A 26,528-nucleotide genomic window follows, 5' to 3' on the forward strand; every position below is an offset into this window, starting at 1 on the left:
CCTGGAGCTCTGGCAGCCTCGGGGCCGTGCCCATTCCCTGGGGAGCCTGGGCAGTGCCCAGCACCCTCTGGGGGAAGAACCTTTCCCTGATCTCCAACCTAAACCTCCCCTGGCACAGCTCCAGCTGTTCCCTGGGTCCTATCACTGACTGCCCCTTTGCTTCCTGAGAGATTCTGGGGAAGTTCAACCATGCAATCCAAAACACCTCAGAAAGACCCTGGGCATGAACCTACTCAAAAGCAGAGGCATCCACCTTTCCTGATCACATGAGAAATAAGCAGGCTGGGTTTATTTACATTGGGCTAACCCCACATCACACATGACTTTGAGATAATTTCAAAATAGATCCCCTACCTAGGGGAAAAAAAGCAGAACTCCACTCAGTTCATCTCCTAGAGCACTCAAGGACAAGCAGGAGGGGAGCTGCTGAGACAAGCAAATCCTGTTGTCCTTACCCCAAACTCACAGGGAAATCAGGACTGCCTGACAGAGGAAAAGGTAATAGTTTTTGATATAGCAAACTGTGGTTGACAGACCAGAAAGCTTTGCATGAACGCCTTTTAAAACAGCCCAGAGCTTTAGGGCATGAATGTGAAATTTCTGTGTCTACCAGGACCATGCCAAGGCTACTGAAGTTGCCTGTATGAGCTCCTCTGACCAGAAAAGACGGCGTTTGCTAACACCAACCTGGGGAGAAGCAGGCTTTCGCTCCCAACCACCCAACGGGTCCTGCCATGGCACAAACGGTGACCAGGCTGTTGTGGGAAAGTCTGGCAGGAAAGTAAAGAGAGCACAGCTCCAGCTGGGAACACCTGGAGCAAAGCTTACAGATGAAACTTCAAGCGAAGAACAAAGGCCATGTGCCCACGAGCCACAGACACCATCTGACCACGGGGCTGGCTGGGATGTCAGCTGCAGGATCAAGTTTAGCAGAGGGGAAACCATGCCCATAGGAAGTCAAGATTGCCTTGCTAGAGAGTCACAAGATGCTCTAACAAACTCCATTCTCACAGTAATACATGATTCCACTCAGATTTGGAACCTACCTAAGACCCCACCAAGCAATACAGTGCAATCAATGTAGGATGTCTTCAAGTTGTGTTTTTGCGGCTTTTTTCCCCCAAATTCTAGCTTGGTGAGACCTAGGGTTTTGAACTAACCATCTTGAGAGGGGGAGATGTCACCTTTCAATGACACAGATTAAAGGATTGCTTCTCCAGGTTGTGAGATAATGAGGTTGGAGAGTTAAAGAACAACATAGCATGGACAATTTTTGGAGGACAAGACAGTCCTGTTAGGAGGTAAGGACAGGGTTTAGAAGTAGCCTGAATAGAGCAATTTTGGGAAGTTACTGTCATGTAAACAGCCACAGCTGGAGGAACTTCAGAACTGAATGCCGCCCCCCCGCTGTGGAAAGAGGGATCATTTCCATGTTAAAAGGGAAAGGAAGATCCAAAGAGAGAAATATTCAGCAGGCTTGTCTGAAAAATTTAATTTTGAAATAGCTGGAGACACATGGGGTGACATCGGCTCAGGGAGGTTGTCTGCCTGGAATGATGGCCAAGGGACCAAATTATCTGCTTTGCTTTTATTCAACAGACTCACATAATCAACACTTTGCCATGTAATATTTCAACTTTGTCAAAAGTGCTAGGCACTTTTTTCCCCCCTATTCTTAATCCAAATATAACAAAATTTGGTTGTTTCTCTTGCATAAATTGAAAACGATCACCTAGCACTGTTCAATAAAGGCTTTCTTGATATTTTAAATTTCTTAAAACATTTTAATCAACAAAGGTACCCTCATTATTTTTTTTTTAAATAGTAGTAATTTTCAAAGAAGTGGGTTATTCTTAACTCAACACTAAAGTCCAGATGAGAATTTGCTTTTGTTGTCTCAGACTTCTCCACTGTTTCAAGCCCCAGGTTATATTTAAAACCCTGCTGGCAGTGACACAGCACGCTGTGTCACTGTCCATCCTCACCCACCTTCTCTGTGAGGTGAGAAGTGCACAGATTGTTTATCGGATCTCTTTGGAAACACGTGTTGGGTTAATGCCCAAGGTCAAATGAGCTTCTCTTACATAAGGAACCAAGGTCAGTGAAGGTTCTCAGGACTTGTTCAAAGCAGCTTTGCCCTCCCCACAAGCAAGGGCGGCTTGTAGTGGTGTCACATCTGCAAATTCCAAGATTACCCAGAACAAAAATAGTCGGTCAACAGCTGTACAACCAGTTTCACAAATATCAACACCTGTTTCTCATTATTTTGCCTCTTTGAAGAAGATACTTTCCCGTTTCAGCTGGTCAGAAGGCCAACCCCCCCTCTTGAGTTACATTCTGGTCACAGCACCTCCACCACTGTCTCATTAACCAAGAACAAGAGAGACCCTGATGGGTCTCATTGGGCTCAAACCAAACCAGCTCCACAAGCCAAAGGAAGAGGGCACAAAGCAAAACAGCTCTGTAGCCACACACAAGTCTCTTCAAGGTTTCCATGACTCAGAGCTATGGGCTGCCAACGGTGGTGCCCTGTCAGAAAAATACTGTGGCTTCATGAAATCAGCCTGAGGCTGGAAGGCAGGAAGATGTGGGTTTAAATGCTGGTGCTGCAGATGCATCCTCGGGTGATGGCAACGGAGAAACTCCCCAGGAGTTTAACCTTATTTGAAAGTACATGGGGCTGACACAGGCAAGAAGTACCCGAGGACTCCAGCAAAACAAGGGCATAAAACACTACCCACTGACTGCACTTATCTGCTTTCCATCTGTACACAGATACTGCTCATCTCAGTCTGCCTCCCCTGGCACTCCTCCACACAAACTTTTAGCAGATCACTTTCCCTCCCATGGCTGTGGAGGTTTGACGCCCGCGTGCAGAGAATCTGATGCCTCTTCTGGATGAAACAACCCATACAAACACCTTTTAAGGGAGTGAGGCTGAGAAAAGAGATCTCTTTTTTTAACTTCTGAAATTACGGTATTGCCTCGACCATGTTCAGTATGAGTATTTTATTGGTTTTTAATCTGCACACTCAATCAGTTCTTTTCTGGAGGGAAGAGGCTCTGAAGGACCTGGCTTGTCACAGAGTTGACATTTTCTTGACCACATGGATAACAAGAAGACAAAATACAAAAAAAATCCCATACTACTCAGTGAAAGGCTTTTTCACCCAAGCCAGCCAGAGCACAGGACAGTAGAGAATATAAAATGAGGGGGAATACCTGCTGTACACCTCAAAAGGCACATCTTGAAAATCATTAGTTTCAGAATTGGCTCAATCACAGCTGGGGAAAAGTCTTATAGACAGAGCTCTTTGGATGAAGGCACACCAGTATTAGCATCCTGTACATGAATTTTGGGTTGAACTGGATGTGCCACTAAAACACCCCCTGCCAAGGGAGGAAGTCCACAAATTAGTCCCTTGCTCCTCCATTGTTTTAATGCACCTCCTTAACTAGATGATTTTTTCCTTAATTAGATGACTTTCAATGATTTGGATTAATATCAAAGAAATATAAATGCTTTTCAAAAGTTGGCCCACCCACAGAACTGGCGTTTGACAGGGCCATGGGAAATTTTAGGCTAGCAGCACCCTCTGCAAGGACACTGGAGCTCCTCAGGCCACAGTCAGAAAAACATCTGTCTTTATTTTTTGTTAGACACACAGCTGGACACAACAGGCCCATCACCAGCAATTGGTGTGACCAGTGCCACCTACTGCAGAGCTAATTAACAAGACATCAGTTTTAAACACACCCAGATCTTTTGACAGCAGCAGACCTGGAGACTGGGGGCAGACAAGGGGAATCTTTGCTTCTCCCATGCCAGGGACACAACTTCCCAAAATTCTGCTCATTGTCCCAAAGTCAGGATAAATCATTCTGTCTGCTCGTGTGTCTCAGCCCTTGGAACATGCCTGGGGGAAGCACAGGGTACAAACAGATCCCAAAACGTTACAGTCACCTTTTGGATGAGCCTCCAGGGTTTTGACTCCCAGGGGTCCAGTTCTATAAACTCATCACAGCAGGTAGAGCTCAGAGAGAACACAAAAATTATGGTCATTATCATTTAATTGTGGCATTACTGCAGGAAACCTCTGTTGGACCCCCTTGATTTCAACATGATCAGAAATAAGGTTCAAGAGGGTACGTGTGAATGTGCACATGGGAAATGAGAGTACTGATCTTGAGTTTGTGTCCTTGGGATGGTACTGAGATCAGACCTGCCTTCCCAGAGGCACCAAGTTAGTTTCTTACATCACAGAAAATCAATAATTCAACCGATGGCTGACCTGTTTCCAAGAGTCTTCAGTGGAGAGAGAAGACCTTTGTCACACCGCCTTTGTCAGCCAAGTAAAACTACACAGAACAAGGGTGTCTGTTGACACAGCAAACTAAAAATATAATGCACATTTAGGACCAAGTGTCCTATGCTTGAAATTAAGTCTCTTCAAGCTTCAGTTTGTCAAGGCTTTGGTCCATCAGCCAGGCAAGTTTCAACCCAGTGCAATTCAACACAATTAAAATATTTAAACTGTTACTTGCACGCTAATTCCATTCCTACCTCCCCCGCCCTGTTTTAAAGCAGAAAACTTTGAAGCTGGTTTTTTCTTCCCCCTAATAGTACTTCCTGCTATTGGCAAATAAGTATTCTGGAAAAATTTCCTCTTTAATATTCTTCCTCAGGGCCTCAGAGGAGCATAGTGTTTTCTCCACATTTTACAAGCGTGGCTGCTGTCACGCAAAACTCCACTAATTTTGTACTAAGCATTTTTAGAACAAAAGCAGGAGACAAAAAAGTTTTTTGACTTACTTTCAGTAAGTCAGTCTCTCTTCTAAATCCCTCAAATACACAGCTATCCCTCCCAAAACCCCACCACAAAACACCTTCACGCTACAGGATGAGATGTATTATTTGCCAAGGAGCACTTGAACACTCCCAAGGACTGTCCAAGCATTAAAGAAAAAGCTAAAAACGTCTTTTTCAGAATAAAAACTAATGCAGACATTACAGAAAACCTCTTCCCACAGAGGTTGTGGGGTATTTATTATAATTTATTTATAAGACTGCTTATCCTCGTAGTCAGGTCACCACCGGGAGACAGGACAAGTCCTGTCGGTTCTTCCGTCTTGAACTCAAGTTGCTCCAGAAGGGACGATGCTGAGCCTTATCTTTAACAATAAGAGAAGCAAAACTGGATTTGTGCTCCTCAGCCCCATTTCCATTTAACCTGCTCCTGTGCTCCAACAACTCTTTCAGTGCTGTAACAAAAGGAAAATGGGTTTTATGATCTTTAACGAGCAGATGCCTATCACGAGCATTCAGGGAGCTGCCCAGAGTGCCTTTGTGGCCACATATCACTGCTGAGGCTGAGCATCAGCCACCCTCTCATTCTTTTTTGCAGCTCCACCACTTTTCCTGTTTTACTAAACCTTAGTATTTCTCAGCCTTGGCTCTTTGCCCATTTTAATTTCGTACATTGCACAAACCTCAAAGTCTGAATACATTATGAAGACATTTTCCCTCCCATCAATACTAACAGCAGCGTTGCTAATTGCTGTGGTTTTTCTTCCCATTGGACTCTTAGACTTCTGAAGCTGTAGAAGAAAAGATAAGTGTACTTGTCTACAAGGAGATTATTGTTTCTAAATTAATGTTATCATTTCCCAGGCCTAAGTACCAACAGAGATGCTGGGTTATGAACATACACCTCCACGATGGAGATGCATCTCCTGTGCAAAACTGGATCCTGTTAGGAATGTCCAGTCTGGACGTGGACACTCTCCAGAGTGACCACAGTGCTTCCCAGCCCACAGCCTGCCCCAGTGCCTGAGAGTCCTGACATGCTGCTGAGCTCCTCAGATGCCTGACAACTCTTCATCCAAAAGACATTTTAATTTGTTCCTCACTACAATTATTTTTTTCTTCCAGGACCTCCTCTACCGAACTTAATGCCCATTGCTATTCATCAGACCACTTACAAAAACACATGGCAAAAGTCCTTTTTCCACTGTTAGGCAGCAGCCTGGGTAGTGATTATTCATTCAGCCCTCAAGTGGATCTTGTTGATCAGTAACCATTTATGCCTGCAGGGGAGACCAGCCCAGGTCCCCCACCTTTGCCAGCTTTGGAATCAAGCACATGACGAAGCACAGCACAGGCACACAGCACAACTAATTCTATCTGTGAACAACCTGGCTCAGGCCTGTATGAAGTTTCGCTTGGGCCTGTACCTGAATCAACAGCCCCTGTGACAGTACACGGTTCTTCACATGGTATTACCCAGCAGGGTGATTCTTCCTGCAGCTCACAGATCTCTTCGCAGCAAGATCAGGGTGATTCTTCCCAGAGCTTCACTACGATCACGTCCTGCCCCTCTCCCATGAAGCTCACCTCTGCTGCCTGAGGCTTTTTGTTCTTAACCACAGACTCCATCAGTGATCGCATGGGGGAAAAAAAATACACCAACACACAGGTGTGAAAGAACCGGGGAATCTGCACTGAGTAACCCCCACATGAATCTCACCAGCTCTCACACACACATTTTTTTCAGCTTCACTTCGTGAATTCTGAAGATCCACTCTTCAAGGCCATGCAACACAAATGGAAGAGGAGACAGGACTTTGAAGTGTTTCTAAAGTCATTATGCATTGGTGTCATTTCAAAGTCATTAATGGGTCTAGACAATTCCAGTGTATCTGTCCAACTGTTTGGTATCTCTGAAGAGTTCTAAGTGTGTGGCAGATATCTGGGGTGCTCGCAATTCCCTGGTCCAGGACTTGGCTCTACACCTTGACCGGCCTCTACTCCAGTTTCCTCAGAAATTGCATGCACATTTGAGGCACCAGCCTCCCTGTGTAGTTACTCCTTAATCAAAGGTGACCATCTTCTAAACAACTCCTCTTCAAGATTAAATATGAACTGATATTATGATATATAACTGATTACCCAAAGATAAACTGCAACTGCTGGCAACCTACATTTAATAAGCCTCTACACTAAGTGCACAACAGCTGTTCTTGGAATTTTACTTCAAAATGAAAAGGCAAGCAAACAAGACTTTAAAGCAGAGTAAGTTTTAAAATCAAACTGAATTTGCAGCCTCAGGTACACATTACTCATAAGCTCAATTAATTCATGAGACATAAATTCTTTATGATACCTTATTATAGTTTTAGGCAAGCAAATAGAGCAAAAATTCTGCTGCTAACAGAAAAATCAAGAGCGTCAGAAGCTTGCTTTGTTTCACCTTCCCCAGCTGGGAAAACAGTAGGGCCAGAATGTCTATGCCCATAGCCAGTTTGGGTCCTATTCCAAAAGGAACAGGATAAGCAACTGGGCTTTATCAAATCCATTCTGACTCAATCTTCTACACGGCGGAGAAGGATCAAGAGGACCGAGGTCTGACATCATTACATATCCGTTGTCATTCACTTTTCTTCTGCCAGCTATCTAGATTTAATCCTGATTACAGTTAATGAAACAACAGCTAATGCAACATCAAAGACTGCTCTCATCTTTGAAGCCTTGGTTCTAGCACCTGTAGCTGCGACAATCCAGGACTAGAACCTTGCTCCACACACTGTGCTTTCCCAAGAGAAGAAATGTCAACCTTACTCAGATAACTTTTTACCTAAGAGAGAGATGGAAAAGAGGGCCAACATGACTGAAAGGTTTTTTAAATGGCCTTCTTTAATATGGTTTATGACAGTTATTCACTAGCCAAGCTTAAGTGGTCAGGGAAAACACATTTCATCAATATTTTCTTAATAGTGATAAAGTTTCAGACCAGCTGCAAATTAAATCCCTGAGAAGGTCCTTCCAGAAGCAGTTACTAATGCAGCTGGCATGTTATTTGCTATTTTTATAATTTTTTTAACAAAGACAGTACTTCAATGATGCTTCAGAGCTAGCACTGAAGCTTCAGCCTCCCCAAAATTAGTCAAGTCAAACTTGTTTTGGTAAAAAGAAGAGTGCTTCATACTCAAGTAGAACACTGTGTGGGTGGAGTATAGTGAAATCCTGTATTTCACAGTATTTTAACTCAAAACCCAGCTGCAGTAAGCTTTCAGTTTGCAATGCTAAAAAAAAAAAAAAAAAAAAAAAAAAAAGCTGTAACCACAACGAAGTGTGACAAGTTCGAAGGCTAAAACAAAACAGTTCATTGTGCCAGCTATTCAGAGCTGCAGATGATTATCAAACCCCCAAACTTCACACCCTCCCCCTTCAACGTGAGAAGTTGGACACACGAAAATAAAGAGCTTGGTGAAGTATAGTAGTTGTGATTTCTAGCTGTGTGTTAATTAGTTTAAACCTATTATTCCTAAACATCTTAGCTGACTACTTTGATAGCTCCAGAGAACCTTTTAAGGGAGATATTTATATTTACTTTATGCACTTAAAACAGGCCCCTCAGCCAACAGCCTATGCTACCAGACAGCCAAATTCAGATTTTACCTCTCCCTGTCGATTTTACAGGGAGTCTGAAGTTAAATTATTTACTCTCCTTGCCTGCAATTGGTCTCAAGGAGGTTAAGTTCTGGTTAAACACAATATTCTGAATAAAAACAAGAGAACACTACTGGATTTGTGCAGCACCGCCTGGAAGTCAAAGGACCCCACACAAAATCATGAAGTACAAGAGAATTCCTGTTGCAGGGAGCTTGCCACCTAGACAGGAACCATGCACAACAGGAAGGGGGATGACTCTACTATCAGTTCTCACAGTTTAAAGCTGCAAAAGTCCAGGCATTTGACACTGCTATCACAGCTTCAGCCCTGAGACAACTTATAAACGAAATCAGTTTTTTCTTTGGAGGAAGAGTTCAGAAAAGTCAACTCTGTGCCTCCAAGCTGACAAAAGACAACTCAAAAATAATTTTTAGGCTTAGATGCTTACATCGACTACCTGGTGTTTGGTTACTTGGCTTTGGCAATACTATGAAAATCAAGCTCAGGCAGGGCTAGTGACAAGAGATCAGGACCCAGGCTCATGGAATTATAGCCAGTGCAACCCAGAGTTTGCACAGAGTTTTTCCAGCTCTGATACAGGTAAGGAGCTGGTTACCCATACTTCAGTGAAAGCATCTCCACTCGAGTACTCCCTGCTTGCTATGTGTTGTATTCTAGAAAATAGCCTCACTGAAAAAAAAAATTAACTTTTTATTTGTATTTTGGACATCAGTACTTTGGCAGAACCGGAGAGGGAGGAAGTCACATTCCTTAGATACAACGGGCATTCTGCATTAAGATGCTGGGGTCATCTGCATGATTTTGAAGAAGAGCATAACAGCACTAGCTAAGTCAGAAAGGCAGTGAATTAAGAAACAGGGGTAGGTTAAAGTTAGTAAAGAACTGCCAAAGGTATTTAAATGGAACACAGACAAGCAAACATTACAAATACAGCTAAGTTCCCTTGTACCTCTAATCTGTGGCTGGCAGCAATGGCAGAACATTTCAGTGGCACGAGCAGAAGTCAAAAACAGTGACTTCAACACCGACCAGAATGGTCCTGCACACAGGCAGCACCACAGGCAATGTCTGCAGGGTCCTGGCACTCTCCTTGGAAGCGCCCACCACGAGGAGGCAGAGTCAAGATTACTACAATGTTCAAGGCAAAGCAACTAACACTGCCACAGTGTTGGGCAGATTCAGAAATCCACAGCAAGGAGACCACAGAATTAGGCCACCCAACTGATTCAAGCTGCAACCTGCTCAAAAATGTGAGTCTGACCCAGACAAGTTGCTCTTATCTGTCTCAAAGGTGAAAGTAAACACCGGAGATAGTAGGATGCAATTTGATTGTGGTAGGGAAAAGCAACTGCTTCAATAAACTCCACCAGGAGTAGGAGTCTGCACCACCAAACACACACAGACCCAGAACCTCCACAACAGCTACATGGAAAGTGGTATTAATATCTAAACTCTACCTTTCCACCCACCACATGCAGGACACTTGCGTCATTTATCTGGGTGGGTTAGGGTAACTTCTAACCTTCAACCAAAAAATAGACAGCAATTAATTAATTAAAAAAAAAAAAACAAAAAACAAAAAACCAAACAGCCATTGTGAGAATTAAAACTTTTATTAGTGTATTCACATATTAGGCAAATGCAACACGCATGAAGCTTATCTCTTAGGTTCACAAGTTCTACCAATACATTAGTCTACTGGTAAAACTAGCACAAACTGGTAACTGCTTTGCCAATTTTTGAAAGGTGTCTGGCCCACTTTTTCAAGGCTTGATTTTTGGTATTGCTTCTATGCCCTAGTCATTATGGCATAAAAATATCCATCACTATCATCAATTCAGTCAAGTGATTAAAAGCTGTAACACTGGCCACATTTTTGTTCTCAAAGCTAAGTTATCACTAGCTGTACTTACGAAGTACAGAACTAGTGTAATTGATGAAACAATGGAAAAAAACAGACAAAGGCAATCCTGCTACTGCCACAATAACAAAAGAATGACAGACAGCTAGATCACAAGATTGTTAGTAAGATGTGTATTTTTCAAGTCAGAATAACCCTTCTATACAGTTTCCCAACCCAGCCCCAACCCAGACTTATTTGTAGAATATATTTCAGAATATTTTTAATATGGTGCAGCTGTAGTGTCCAAGGGTTCACAATAACATGCACTGTCATGAAGAACCTGGAAGTCCTCCTTCGCTGGTCATACCTCAGCAACCACTATCCTAGAGGTTTTGCAGAAGCAACTACTTTTAATAACAAGGCCCATTATGACATAATGAATGCGTATGATCTGGTGTGTAAGTAAACTATAGAAGCGACTCAGATAAGAAATTTAAATTCTGTTACTGAAATATGTTAAGAAGCTGCATCTATTTAAAACCTAAACAAAAAGAGTCTAGCTTACCCCAGGAAATGATTTCTCAAGGTATATGGCTCCAAAAACTAAACCCCATTATTTTTAGTGACATATGAAAAAAATGAAAAAAATACAGATAGGAAGGGGTAAGACTTATTCAATGAAAAAAATACAGATGTAAGGTTTAAGCCAATAACCTTGTGCACTTAATCAAATATCCAAAGCCATGGTAAATTCCCATTCCATGAGAAAAACCACTCATTTCAATGATTCAAGGTACAAAAAAAGTCCCAAATTACAGTACTGCCAGCAATACTGCTGGCAACAGATGCATCAACTCATATGGGTATCAAAAAGTAACTGCTAGTGTGATGGATACTCAGAATTTTTAATATGAATTCACTTTAGGCCCCATTAAGTATATAAAGTGTCTTAAGCCTTCACAGATGAATCTCAAGACGTTTCTTTCCCTGCCAATGGAGGGACTTTCTTTTTCTTTAAGAACGCAGCAAAAAATTAAGCTTTTCTATAAGGAAAGTTTTTTTATGATTAGGACAACTTGAAAACCTGCTTATATAAAAAAAAAATATAAAAGAATAAGGGAGCAAAGTCTTGGAATTTTACAGGATACTTGCCCCAATCAAAAAACCAAAATGACTATTTATGGGAACTAAAATGTAGAACAGCACAATACCGTGATATTGGAGATCGTGATACATTATCTGTATATATACTTAGCTATTCATGTTATTGATAACCATTAGGACACTCAATTATATACCCAATAAAAAACACCATTAAAGAGTCTTTAGAACTGTCCCTTCTTTCTGAAGAAGGCTTTTCTATACACTAAATTTTCATCTAGTATCAGAGTATAGGAAACAGAATCCACAAGGTGCTTTAACTGATGAGACCTCAAGTGCTGTTTTTTCTTTTTTTTTCCTTTTCTTTTTTTTTTTTTCATTTTCTTTTTTTTTTTTTTCTTTTTAAAAAACCTTTTTAGATAGTAAACAGTTCATGGGGACCACACACAAATACTACGACAGACGAGCTGTTATATTAAGTCTGTTGACTGGACTCGATTTTTAGCCCACTGGTGAGAGAGGAGAGTTTTAGGACATGCTGGAGCAGCGAACTGAAGGGGAACCCATCTGAGTCAATACTTTGTCCAGCCACTGTAGAGGCCCGTTCAGGTGAAGCTCAATCCAGCAAGGAGTGCTTGTTACTGTCTGCCGCCTAGAAAACAAAGAATAGGGAAAAGTCACTGTACTGGGTTGGGGTGGCCAGGTTTTGGTAGTTGCAGGGGTGGCTTCTGTGAGAAGCTGCCAGAAGCTTCCTCCATGTCTGGCAGAGTCCATCCTTGGCAGCTGCAAAGATGGATGTGTTGCTGGTCAAGTCTGGGCTAGTTAGGAATGGTGATGCCTCTGGAATACCAATTTAAGAAGAAAATAAAGTTGTTGCCCAGTTGTAATTGTGGCCAGAGAGAGAGGGGTGAGAACACGTGAGAGGAACATCTCTGCAGACACCAAGGTCAGGCCAGGAGGAGGGGCAGGAGCTGCTCCAGGTGCCAGAGCTGAGATTCCCCTGCAGCCCCTGGTGCAGCCCATGGTGAGGCAGCTGTGCCCCTGAGGCCATGGAGGGCACCAGGATGCAGAGATGCACCTGCAGCCCCTGGAGGAGCCCATGCCAGAGCAGGGGGATGCCTGAGAGGAGGCTGTGACCCATGCTGGGAAGCCCATGCTGGAGCAGCCTGTCCTTTGGACAGCAGACTGCACCCTTTGGAACAGTGACCCACACTGCAGAAGTTCATGGTGAATTGTTGCCCATGGGACAGACTCACACCAGAGGAGTTCATGTGAAACTGTCTCCCATGGCAGGGACCTCACACTGGAGCAGGGGAAGGATTCCGACTCCTCCCTAAGCAGTGGCAGGAACAACATGTGAGGAACTGACTATGACACCCATTACTACCTCCCTTCACAGCTGGGGGAGGAGGAAGAGCTGGCAAGGAGGGGAAGGTGCTTAAAGTCTTATTTTACTTCTCATTATCTTGCTCTGATTATGTTAGCAATAAATTTATTCAATAACTCTGATTCAAGTCTGTTTTTCCCACGATGGTATTTGGTGAGAGATCTCTCACGGTCCTTATCTCAACTCATGACCATTCTGCTACATTTTCTCTCCCCTGTCCAGCTGTGAAGAGGAGTGAGAGAGCTGCTTTGGTGGCTGCCTGGAATCCAGCCAGAGTCAACCCACTACAGCCAGAAAGCAGGTTAAGCTGCCACAAATTCTGCATCATATGAATAAATACATTTCAGAGAAAAAAACAGAGATATAAAAATCTGTAACCATTATTATAACTGTTACTAAACTTTTTCCAGGGGAAAAAAAAAAAAAAGCCTCAAAACTCCAAAGCACACATCAATAATAACATGTTTGTCCGTAATACAAAGACATGTTTGTCCATAATACACAAAGACACATCAATAATTACATGTTTGTCCATAATACATCAAGAGAATATTCCACTCTGGAGAATAGTAACAGCAGTATTTCCTTCAAGTGCCACACCAAGCGCCTTACTTCTAAAAGGAAATTCAGAAGTGAAGGTTGTCCAACCAATGCAGTGTTCACACCACAAACAACTGTGTGCAGCTGTATCTCAACCTTCCAGGAGTCTGCATGCATAACTGGATTTGAATTTTACAGACAGCTACTGAGAAATATAGAATAAAAACCCTTGGCTCTGCACTGCCAGGTGGCAAAATAGCACAATGCTATGGTGATCACAAGGTCTGGCTTTTTGGAGAAAATGACATGACAAATGTATAAGGCAATTGGTAGATGTTGTCAGAAACACTGTATCAAAACACAGTGTGTGGTTATACTCTGCTGACGGTATCTCAAAAGAACACCAAACTTTATCTCTGATTTCCTGTAATCTTACACTTCTGTATGTGTTTTGTACTGTAACATCCTCACACAAACAACTGAAGCAGATATTGTGTTTCCCTTGTCTTCTATACTAACTTGCCCATAATTTTCCACAATAGAAGCCCTTAATTAAACACCATATAGCAACTTCCAATAAGGACTGGAAGGACTGACAACCATGAAAGCTTCATTCTCTCTCCCATGTTCCTTTGTTTCAGAGACCTGTTATTCAAACATCTTCCTTCTCATCTCCAAAGTAAAGAAATCAGTATTGGACATACTCTGACTGAGAAATCCTGTTATTTCACTGCACCCACTCCAGGCATGGGAGTTTTCCCTAACTAGATTGGCAAGACTGTTGTTGCTAAGCCAGTTTTTCCTAGTAATTCCAGCTATCCCAAGATTCAAAGGCAGCAGATTAGTCAGACACAAACCCAGCTCCTTCATTTTTACAGTCGGCACTGCAGTCCTTTGCTTTAAGGAAAGCTGTTTATATAAACAGAGGAACTGAAAAGGCAGAAAGATTAAGACAGTGAAGATTGATTTCAAAAGTTTCACATTTTCTAGGAGAAGACAGCAGCTGGGGTCTGTGCTCTTTCAGCACTCTACAAAACAGTTATCTTAGCCCCAAATGCCTATGCCAGAACAAAATGATACAACAGAAAAACAAATCTGAACCACAGGAAATATAATTCCATTTACTCTTGAATCCTCTCCCAAAAAAGGAAGTTCATTATTCCACCACTGTAAACTCCCCTACGATGTATTTCACAATACACTTCCTCAAAATTTTACAACTGGTTCTGTTCAACAACCCTGGCTTTGCACTAGGCTGGTAAAAATTTATTAAGTACTGACAGTCACTAAGCAACCATCTTAAAGCTAAAAACTCAGCTTCTTCAGCCCACAGACTTCCAGTTCAAAGATCACTAATTACCTCTACTGAACTTTCTCTAAAAGATGATCCTGGATCTGGATAGTTCCTGCACGAACACTTAACTGGTGATCTGACCTTCTAAACTTCTACCATCCCCAATTTGGGCCAACACGTAACACAGCAAAGAGCTTTGTAAGGTATTTTGTCTACCAAGCCTATAAAACGTATTACCTTGCCATACCTGCACATTTATGCACATATGCCTAAAGTGCAAGCAATGCTTTGCCTTTGCCCAAGCCTGTTCTATGAGAAACACTTTTTCACATAATAACGAAGCATGGAGGTTTTAACAAGAGTGATGGGGTTTACAGTGTTCTTTGGTCCATTTTGACAAGTCAGACTATGTTAATTTAAATTCAAGGTTGAGTTTGCTGGAGCTACCTCTTCTTGCTCTAATCCCAACTGCAGCATATTTACAAGCTTTGTGTATCAGTATTTTATTAGCATCATCTAAAAGAGAGGTGCAAAGAAACTAGTTCAGTATTACTCAACATCCAGTTTTTGTGCTATTTTGGCAGTGCTACTACTGCACTTTTCCAGTCCTATGGTCTACAAACAGTTTATAGACCAACCACCAACATTCTCCCCACTCAGAAGTAACTTTAACAAAAGCCTCCCCACAGTTTTAAACCAGCACTTACACTCTGTTCACTTCAAGATGCTTCTATATAATCTGCCTGATTAAGCCTTTCTTCTGCTCAGATTTGAATGTTGTATTTAATTATGTCTAAGTGTATACATACTCCTTCAGAGCCAAATCCAATAGCTCTTTAAACCTGAGCCAGATTTTTTGTGTACCTCTTCCTAACAAAGAGGTACCAATTTATTCCATTACTCAAATTTCTCATTTCATCTCATTAGACTATTACAAAGTTGGCTTCATTTAGCTGAGAAACCTCCCCCACATACTGGCACTGCTATTTACATGTATGTATTTCAAGAGCAGATAAAGGAATCAACCCAAGTGGAGCCTACATGCCATTATTCAACTTCAGAAATTATACGGCATTAAAAAAATCATTATGTACTGCATTAGGGTACTGACAGGTCAGACTTCATTCCTTCAGAGGACAGTTTCTAGAGAGGTTTAAGGGATTTGTTTAAAACCTCAGTTACAGTTCTCCAAAATAATGAAATCTTTAAAACTGCTCAGTTAGAAGTCAATTCCTTTTCTTCCTGAATTTCCATACTACATTAAAAACAGGCACTGTCCTCAACTACAGCTTTTTATTTGTGCTAATAGAGAATACAATTGGAATCTATTCAAAAGCAGATAGAGTGCTATTTTTTCCACTCAAAGAACTGTTTTTAGAAGTTTTACTACATAAACAGTCATCTTACTCCTGCAAAGCTTTTTCCACTACAAGTTCCAAAATACTTGCCATCCCTTAGATGCGTGCTCTCCACAGCTATTTCATTCTGCAACGGGCACTGCAAGTTTCTCCGTTGGGTACCACCAACCCCATCCTGCATCAAAACCTAAGGAACTCATGCTACATTGCAGAACAGGACAGAGACCAAAATGACTGCAAGTCTAACAAACAGCAAATAATGTCACAGCACAAACTGTGAAACTTCAAGATGTTGTCATGGATTTCACCACAACATGCAAGCCAGCAGGACTGAGCAAGGGAACGGAACTTTGACAACATTCCTTGCTCAACAGTTGGCTTCAATGTAACACTAAAATCAGTTTATGGACTTTGTAACTTAGCGGTTCCATAGCTGAGGGAGACAAAAAAGGAAAATATGGGTTCAATTTGCAGACAGTATATCCACAATAGCAGCAAGAAGTGTGTAAGTATTCTGTATGGCTTTCAAGCCAGACAGAAATGGTATACTAGTGAAAGAACAAAAATTACTAACTCTAAATTTAAGAACAAAGGGTTTTCTTTTCTTACCTGTATTCAGCCCCCCATCCTTTAACAAAGCTCATTCTTATGGTACACATTCTAGTAAGCTGATAAACTGCTTCAAAGCCCTGATTCACAGATTGAGCCAGAAGAGCAGCAAATTCTTGGTTATTAAAGATTTTTAGATTGCATCCTATGAAGAGTCAAAAAGGTACAGTTAGTGAATACATTTGTGATTGCTACACAGAAGACTGAATCAATGAAGAAATTACAAAAAAGGAACGCAAATGTCCTTCAGTGAATAACTCCACTGGGTACTTTCACACGAGACTTTTGGTAGGCTACTAACCTGGTGGAATTTTGCACACAGTTGCAGGATGCCAGCCGTATCTTTGATTACAGTTGGGGCTCTGAACGAAGATCGCGCTATCACTCAGGCACTCGGCAAAAACTTCTCCGCCAATGTAATACAGACGCACTCCCCTCCCTGTAGCAAAATCCAAAGGAACTCTAGTTATGACACTAGCAGATTAGGGAAAAAGGGAGTTTATTTTTCAGAGAAGGCCAAGGTTTTTCTTTACAACAAAAACAGAAATCAATTATCTACAGGACCTCACTGCTGTGCTAACAGCTGTAGCAGGAGCAGAACACAATTAAGTTGCACTTTTCTCCCACGAATGCACAATATATGAAGGAGAAGCAGAATTATTTTTGGTCAAAAGTGAAAGAGAATTTTCCAGCCAAATAATGGCTTGTAACAAAATCCAAGCTCAGAAGCAGTGTTCATTAAAACAGAATTAAAACTTGTGCTAATATTAAAGCATTGTATGTGAAGCAGTACAGGCCACTATGGTCAAAAGAGAAAACACAAGATCACCGCTGCAATACTCTTGCTTACATGCACCCACAGTTTCACAACCCACTGCATACACCCCCGTACAAAAACGGTATGATTTCATTTAGCCCTATTACAAAAAAAAAAAAACCCTGAGAAAAAACCCCCAGTTGCCCACTTTTAAATTGTTACTTTGTTCTGTCCCTCTGAGTGGAAAAAAAATCTGCGTGGTTTATTTCTAGCAGAAAGTAAATAATGTGCAATTGATCTCCCAGAGAGAACTATTTATAATTAACAGACCCTTTATAGCCCATAGTTTCCATTTGCCTTTATTGTTTAAACAATTTTTCAAACAAAATGTGAGCTCCTCTATCAAGGAGTGAGGGCTCATGAGATTCTTGCTTTTCACCATCATTGATCATTTTGACCAGTCAGCACAGGCACAGCCTGCGTTTCTGCACATGTAAAATTTTATTAAGACGAGCATTTGGATTTGGCATTTGAACTTGGCATAAAAGGTATCAGTTCTACTGAAGAGGTTGAAATTTTACTGAAAGTAAAAACAACAACAACAACAAAATCTCATAAATGTTGCTAATGAAAGTATCCAGAAAAAAAAAAAGAATGAAGGTAGTTTACTGAAGAACCCAAAGTCAAGACACTGCGTTGTGGAAAACAACATTCTTGATTAACTGTTACAAAGAAAATCTTAATCATGTCAAAACAATGTGCTCTCAACAACAGTTTTTTCTCAATAGCAGCTTTTCCCATTTGAGAAAAGAATTCAGAATTTCATCCTGTCAGTGTCCATTCTGCATTTTATAAACTACAATAAACTAAGCAACATGTTAATATTTTGTAATTAAATCTTAAATTTCAATTCTGAATATAAATGCTGCCCAGGGCAGAGCAGCCCATTGAGGAGCCTGGGACCCAAGAATCTGCCCCCCAGGATGCTTTGGTGCATCATCATTTTCCAGAAGGCAAGAACAGCAACGTGAGCAACAGGAATGCCATACAGCAGTGGCTTCCTCCTGTGCTGCTCTCAGCGTGACAGCTGTGTGACTGCTGCTGCCACCAGCTTAGGGGCTACTGAGTGAGGAAAGGCAGCTCCTTTCAGCTCCAGACATCACTACATCTCTTCTCAATTCAAACTGGCTTCAGTGGCAGAGGATGCTACATTTCTCCCTAATTTCAGAAGCAGTGACTCTGTGTCTTTCCACTTCTGTTCTCAGCCAGAGAGACCAAACTATCCTTGACAAGCCCTGAGATACAATATAAGGCTGATGGCTGGCTGCACAAGGGTGAAAGGAACCCAACACACATCCTACCTGGATCACTCCAGATAATTTAACCAACAAAATGAAATTAAATAGTTAAAAGATCAGAGATCTTTACCTATATGTCGCCTTGTCATTTCCACTGTAGCATTTCTGTTTACATTGGAAAGCAGACCTAGACAAAATCGCTCTGAATTTGATGGATCTGTAAAGCCATCTACAGTCAGGGAAGGCTGAGACGCATGGAAGGTTTCTCCCACTCTTTGATTCAATTCATAATATGCTATTGAACACCAAAACGCAGGCTCCGAGTAAGTAACTGGTTGCAAGTCTAAAAAAAAATTTTAAAAACCAAGCTTAACACAGATTTTGAGGCTGAATGTAGATCGATCTACCCTGCTATTTGTCTCTCCCAGAAATGAAAGCAGTAGTCTCCTCAAACTACTTAAACTATATTTTGCTTGCTGTCCTTTTTACCTACTTCAGTAAACAGAATGGAATTCAATCTTCCACACAAGGGAAGGAGGAGGGGAAGAAGGGGTGATCTAATCTGACCACAGCTCATTTAGTTCAGTACTTGCATTTTGCTTGGCAAAATGTTTAAGCTAATGGTGCTCTGAGCACCAGACGTTGAGACATTCCTGTTGCCTTTTCTATAGCTTGCAAACATTCTGGCAGCATTAAAGATTAAACTATCAAACACTGAACAACAAAAAGGGAAAAAAAATATGAAAATCACGTTCTTTTGTATTACACTATCTCTTTAGATAAAGGTAGTTATAAGATATTTCATTGTCCCCTGCTAGAGTGCAGTATCTTCCCAGTGTATCTCCAGTCTTTTCTTCACTGCTTCCCCTTTTTACCTACCCTAATTACTTACTCAGCGTTCTGAACAGCATTTTCCTGTCACATCCTGTCACCATTCCTTAAACAAACCCATGGCAATCTGATCTTCCTGAGGCACTTACACAGACACACAGCAATGGCACCGGATCAAAGCAGGTGGGCTACTAATGTGGGAGCAACAACTGTGCTGTGGTTATAGGTGAAACAGTACATGAGAAGAGCAGCAGAGCACACACACAAGGGAGACAGCAAGTCTAGCCAGCATTATGGACAGGCAAACATCCTTTAAGCTATTTATTTTAAAAATGCAATTCTTGCACACACAAAAATATCACTCTTTCTCTTTGCTAGGAGCTCAACAGGTACAGAAACATAGTAATTGTTAACAAATGATTAACCCAGCCCCATCATACTTAACATCAGGAAGCCAACCCAACAGTCACCTCTTAATATAGCCCTTAATTTCTTATAGTGCATTTTCACTTTTAAAGTAATTACATACATAATGAAGTGTCACCACACATAGAGAAATAATTTTAAGTATTTCCAGCTTACCCAGGCTATGATTAACTGGAGAGAGAGTACTAGGAGACAGCTCTGCCGGAGATCCTGTTGAAGCAAGACAGACAGGTTTCAGAGCAAATGGTTTTCATTATTTCAGATCAGTAGGCATAACCATTATCTAAATCAGGTTTACATTTAAGTTTTTCAGAGTAAGAAACCTCAGTTTTCTGGAATATCACACACTTACTCTGAATTAGGATTTCATTCAATTTTCCAGACTTCTGAGAACCCACCCCTCCTCATAAAGACTCAATTAAGTTAGCATTGTATTTGGTAGAACTCTCACTTCGTGCACACTCTTTAACATTATTTATGCACTTATCCAGTGAGAAGGTAGTGTCTTCCCAAATTCAGTGAAAAAGCAGGTAAGAAAGAGAGGATGAGAGAAGACATATCTGTTCTCAAAGGAGAAATTTATCTTGAGAAAGACCTTCCAGTATCTGAAGGGAGCCTTCAAGAAAGTTGGAAAGGGACTGTTTACAAGAGTAGGTGGTGACAGGACAAGAGGGAAAGGCTTCAAACTGAAAGAGGAGAAATTTAGATTAGATATTGGGAAAAAAAATCTTTATGCTGAGGATGGTGAGGCCCTGGTACAGGTTTCCCAGAGAAGCTGTGGCTGCCCCATACCTGGAAGTGTCCAAGGCCAGGCTGGACAGGGCTTGGAGCAACATGGGGTAGTGCAAGGTGTCCCTGGTGGAAAGAGAGGGTCTCTAAGGTACCTTTTATCCCAAACCATTCTGTAATTTACGATTCTATGATCTCCAGAAAAGAGCAAGCTAGATTTCCTCATTTGAGGAAATAATTCTTTCCCAGAAGAAGGAATTAAAAACTCAGAAACACATGAACCCTACAATACAATTTGCATATAAAGCAGCAAAATACAGAGACTTTCACAGAAACATTCCTACAGTAACTGCTGATGTCAGGCTGTTTTAATTAAGGTATTTATTGTCACATAAGTGGGAAAATATTGCAGTTCTTACAGAAACTGGTGCAGCTGATTCCAACTTACTGAAAATGGTTGCTAACATTAGCTAACCAAGCACACTCATGTCTGCCAACACTCAGCAGGACGTTCTTACCCAGCACATTAACTGTGCTTTGTCCAAGTCTAAGGTCAACCACATTATCTAGAAACTCTTACATACAAAGGCACAAATGCTGCTACTTTTGCCATAGAACCTTCCATGCAAGAATTAATGGCAGAAGTGGTAAGTTTGTCAGTTAGAGACAGGTTCTCAGAACACAGATTGTCTGTAACTTGTTTAGGCCAACAGACATTTTGCTTCAATGAACCTGTTTACTGGGGAATGGTTGAAACCAATTAGCTATTAAAATCTATTTTAAGGCTTTCTGGTGAAGTCTTAATTAGACTTGTATACTTCTGTTACGAAACAAAAGTAATATACTTAATATGTCACAGAATGTTTTAAAAGCATTTCTCTGGCAAAAAATTGTTTTGTTCATTAAGGACTGAAAGGGGTATTTTAAGCAGAAAACACCAGGTTTTACAGAGGAAAACTGTGACCATCTTTTGGGCTGAATTCATGCTCCTATGCAGAGGAATCACAGCTAGTAATCCAAAGCCTGGAAAGTAATGAAAAATAAATGTTACCTGTATCCATGCTTTGGTTCAGCTGCTGGTCACTTGTTTCTCCATCTTCACTGATATATCCTGGAGGAGGTGTTTCTATTAAAAAAAGAAAAATCCACCGATTTGTAGAATGACTGGGAAAACTTCTGTAAGATTTAACTCTTGTGCATTTTGCCATCACATCTTCATGAGCTCTGTAACACCTGAACACTGAATCAGAATGTCATTTTGCTGTCTCTTTTTCCTTCAAGTAGGACTTCAAACACATTACCTGCCTTATTGGTATGTAAAATGTATCTTCACTTGTATGTCACTCAACTGCTCAAATGTGTTATATAATTACCAGAATCCTTGTTTGTTCCATTTAAGACAAGATACTGTCACTACAATGAGTAATAATTTTGCAATTGTGATCAACAGCTTTCATATTTAGTATTTAGTAGAATTACAAATGAAAAAAAACATCCAGTGACTTCCACAAAAAAATGTGAGCTGTCTTTATGTAGGATAACCATCAGATCAGATACCCTCCCACACTTTATTGAAGTTGTTAAATTTAAAGGTTATTTTTCAGTTCAGTCCCCAAACACATATTTCTTCAATACCCAACTGCTGATTTGACTCATTTGTAACTATACTAATTTAAAACATTGCACAAGTTCTATTATTACTACTACTAATACTTCTAAACTCTATTAAAACTACCATTAATTCTTTTAACTAGCTTTCTTTAAAGACAGAATTTCACAGACTGAAGTAAACTCAGTACCAACTTTGAAGTGTTCTGATACCAGAAACTGTGTCTAATTCCTCAGAAATATCTTCAAAACCCAGGAGAGTATGTATGTACCTCTTCTCCATTCAAAATGTTCTTTGTAATCCAGATAACAAGTTAACCAACTGCCTTTCAGGAAATAATTTTCTTTGAACTGGGAAAATGTCTTTTCCTACATATTAAAGGCAGAACCTGCATTTCTTTAGTGAAAGTGTTTGAAGCTAACTATCTCTACAATCACTTTAGAATTGTCCCTGAAACTTCCAGGGATTAAACACCTTTAATTACATTATTACCAAACAGCAGAAATTTAAAGATAAAGCCTTTTTGCTTAAGAAATAAAATAAAATTATAACAAACATCATGTCTGAGATATACTGCAATATCATGAGATCAGAAGGAAACTAGTGAGAGGAAACTAGATTAAGGCAGTTGATTAAATTAAAATGAACTGAGAGAATTTTATCTTTGATTCATCCTGTGTGCTAAATATAGATGTGACAAAATTCAAGTGAGAATTTAAAAGGACGATTAAGGGAAATCTTCACTAGTAAGAAATACGATAACAAAAATCATACCCATTTTGAAGATTTTTACAGCATTCATTGTGATAAAAGGGACTCCACCCTTCTCCAAATCATTTGCTATAGTTAAGCCCACAGCTGTGGCAAAAAGTCAATACACATTTCCAATCCAGCCCATGACTCCTGTTTCCAGCTGCTAATCTAGGCTCTTTGGCACGGATTATTTTCCGTGTCTAGCCTCTGCCTGAGCAGAGAAGATTTACTCCACCTAGTACTATTAATAGTTTAGGGTCAGAGGTTGAGCACCACACAGCTGGAAATGAACACTCAGGTGGGGTACTAAAAATCTGTAGTAGAGCCTGAGCGCTGCCAGAAGCGTGGACGATGCAGCTCAGCCCATCCAGAACCTGAGCTGGAACACGCAGCTCCCAAAGGCCATCCTGCACCTTTCATGATCACCAAGCTCTCTTGCAGATCAGGTACTGAGACAGGACTGGGGTGCAAATACCAGATGTGAGCCTGCCCTACTGCTAAAGAAAACGGTTCTCTGAAGAAGGCTGTCAAGGAAATAAGGCTTATCAGAGCCCAGCCAAGCGTTCCGGATTAAGTCAGCAAGGTCAAATAAAGTAAGATACCACGATATGAGCAAAAGGAGGGTGTCAGTGACAAAGAGAAGGAGGTGTGGTTACCTGTGATGCCTTCTCCTAGTCTTAAAATCAAGAGTCAAACACAGTTAGAAGGGAGAAAGGGATTTTACTTTGGTATTTATTTTAAGGATCCTCAGGTGCACTATGTCCAGGTCAAATGCACTTCCCCAAAAGATCTGGTATAATGCTATAGGTCTTACTAATTAGCATATCTGTCAAAAAATTCCCCAATGAGAAGCTTGAATGAGCCCCCCCTCCCCAAGGAGCCTTCCCCTGGATGGTTCTATCTTAGTTTACACTATGTGCTCTGGAGAGGACCTTGGGGCCTGGGGCACACTAACCCCTACCTACAAAGCCTCTAAAATGTTTAGTCTCTCAGCTTGACAAACAAGTCCAAGAATGTAGGCAAAAAGCACTAGGAATACAGAAGTTGTAAAAAGGTATAACAGGGGTATAAAAGAAAAGGCAAAAAATCTTCATGGCATCACCTGCATAAACATGTGAAGATCATGTGAATTCCTACAATCACCCAGAGCAAACTTCCTGGAAATAACTACTTTAGCTCATTTCCATAGCACTGGATTTGCAAAAGGTGGCTTTCCAGTAAGCTGTTTGCAATTGTTATCAAAACCCTTCAGTTTCAGTCAAAAAAGTACACACAAGAAAGCAACACCAACTTCTAGCACCTTAAATTGCTCTATAAAGGTGGCAACAGATGTGGCCAAAATTAAACAGAAAGATCAAATTAATTGATTGTCTAATGCCATTTCAATTCTTGGATATATTTAAAGAAAACACAAGCAACGTTCTGCTTAACACCTGTAGGTACAATTTTTACATTGCACATATTTGAGTTCTGGGGCAGTCATCTCATTCTTTCAGAGATTCCAGATGTGAATTTTCAGCTTATTTGTAACATGAATGAATGTATTAAACATTTATGAGCAAACTTCAGCTTTACTTGGTTTTACACTCCAGGCAACTTCCTGAAGAGATACGAACAGGAAGCTGGGGCAGGAAACAAAGGTCACTCATTTTATGTTTCAATGAGGGTTAACAAGGTTTTGGGTGCAGCAGATTAGCATTGGTGTTTGTTCTGGGGTGGAAAAAGGGCCAAAGAGGGGGAGGAGATATTCTTTAATAGTTCAATATTGTTAGGTTGTTCTTTCATGCCAAAAAGACAAAACTGTATGCACACAACAGTAACAAAAAGCTAAAGCAGACCATTACTGATGTGAACTATCGATCAAGACACTTTTTAAGTCACTGCTTTGCAACTTAAAGGTTTTCTCCACATATTACATATGATGAGATCGAGCATCAGTTAATTACTCAACCAGCAATGCACAGCATTTGGCAACCCCTGTATGTTTGTGGAAGAGGCTTAAAGCATAAGGTGAAGATCTACTTTGCACTTATTAGCATTCTGAATCTTAAATAAGCTAATGAAACCAAGTAAGCTATTGTGAAATGACAGCAATATGGTTTCACACAGGATCATGTTCTGCAAACAACAGTGTTTAGGTATTTCCATTGGAATTAATACACAAAATCAACTAAATCTAATTTACTGGTGTGTATTTCAGTTAATTTGATCACTTACAAGGATGAAATGACCATCTTTGTTCCAGTGGCACAACGTGAGAACACCCTGTCTACAGGCTGTGGGAGTTCAGAAAATACCTGGTATGTAATTGCTCTGTGGTTCAATCCCAGCTGGAAAGTTAGTGTTCTCAGGAATGGAATGAGTATAGTCATCCAGAGGCGGCAGCTCCGTTAGGATCTCAGTGTGGCGCGGCACAAGCACAGGAGGCAAGACTGGAAAAGCAAAATTCAAAAAACATTGGTAATCAAAATACACTATTCTGTGAGCTAAAAGGAAGAAAATAAATCTAGAAAACCTAACAGTTTCGTCAGATGTTTTGAAATTTTCTGGAACTCAGCACTGCTAATACTACATTTGCACAGTTAGTTACTGGAAGAGATGGGATTCCTGAGGTGCCTTAAGTAATACTATTCCACATTAGCAAAGGTAAATCGACTTTTTTGTCCTATTCAGTCTGAAATGCACCTGGCCAGCTGGTAACTGCTAGCAGTCTTGGAAGTGTTTATAAACAAATCTGTAAGAATTTTTCTGTAACTTTACTATTAAAAACTTACAGGGATATGATCTCAAAACTGTATCTCTAAGAATCTTGCACTTCTATCAAGAGGACCTTTCTCTTACTTTTAATTTAAAATACTATGCTGAACAAGCACACACAGATGCTGCAACAGAAAGTCGGAAGCAGTCCTCCTACCTGGTGTCTCCACTCTCTGGTAGTGGTAAGGGTTTACACATACTTCATCCTTTTTAAGATTAAAAGCATATTCACAGTTTTCAATTGCCTTAAGTTCATGGTGGCTGTGAAGGTCTGGCCAGCGCCACAGGCGGCAGTAAATGACATGTGGCAATCCCTTGCGGTGAGACACCTGCAGACGGCCATCAAGAGATCTGCAGGGGAAAGATGTTGAGAAGCGTTTACAGACTGCGTGCCGCCTCGGTCACTCGAGCAACAGAGCACACACACGGCTAGTTCATTCTCAGAATTCAGTGCATTGACTCTGCTAGTGACATTTATACTCTAGTTAAAAGGCTTCAAATGCAATGAAAATGATAGTATCAAGCAATGACAACCTGTTTTTGAGCTGCTCCAATTATTGCCAGTGAATTTAGAGTTCATTAAAAGCCACTTACATCCAACCAAGTATTTAGAATGATTGCTTCATGTACTTTTTTTTAAATGCAGAAGACAGTTGTTAAAAATAAAATCACACACTTAATGGACCCTTCCACTGCTAAAGGCACCTCAAGGCTTTGCTGTGGCATGGATGCTTTATGGTTTTAAGCATAAGAATTCCCACAG

The 26,528-nt window shown here is 40.8% G+C and overlaps 1 protein-coding gene across 6 annotated transcripts in view; it reads right to left on the minus strand.

The window, feature by feature from the left end:
- Window positions 1-10,584: 10,584 nt before the first annotated feature.
- Window positions 10,585-26,528, minus strand: part of SMAD2 (SMAD family member 2) — a 50,085-nt gene continuing 34,141 nt past the window's right edge. For 2 of the 6 annotated variants that reach the window (XM_082300896.1, XM_082300894.1), the window contains 9 exons: window positions 25,923-26,116; window positions 25,306-25,440; window positions 21,698-21,772; window positions 20,710-20,772; window positions 20,074-20,127; window positions 18,791-19,003; window positions 16,907-17,044; window positions 16,606-16,750; window positions 10,585-12,069 (listed from right to left, as the gene is read on the minus strand). In XM_082300896.1, the coding sequence (XP_082157022.1) occupies window positions 11,946-12,069; window positions 16,606-16,750; window positions 16,907-17,044; window positions 18,791-19,003; window positions 20,074-20,127; window positions 20,710-20,772; window positions 21,698-21,772; window positions 25,306-25,440; window positions 25,923-26,116 (1,141 nt within the window). In that variant the 3' untranslated portion in view covers window positions 10,585-11,945. The remainder of the gene's footprint in view (window positions 12,070-16,605; window positions 16,751-16,906; window positions 17,045-18,790; window positions 19,004-20,073; window positions 20,128-20,709; window positions 20,773-21,697; window positions 21,773-25,305; window positions 25,441-25,922; window positions 26,117-26,528) is intronic. The other 4 variants (XM_082300897.1, XM_082300895.1, XM_082300898.1 and 1 more) reach the window with 3 other exon arrangements.

The sequence above is a fragment of the Coloeus monedula genome (assembly GCF_965178545.1).
Source record: "Coloeus monedula genome assembly, chromosome: Z".
In the NCBI taxonomy this organism is placed as follows: Eukaryota; Metazoa; Chordata; class Aves; order Passeriformes; family Corvidae; genus Coloeus; species Coloeus monedula.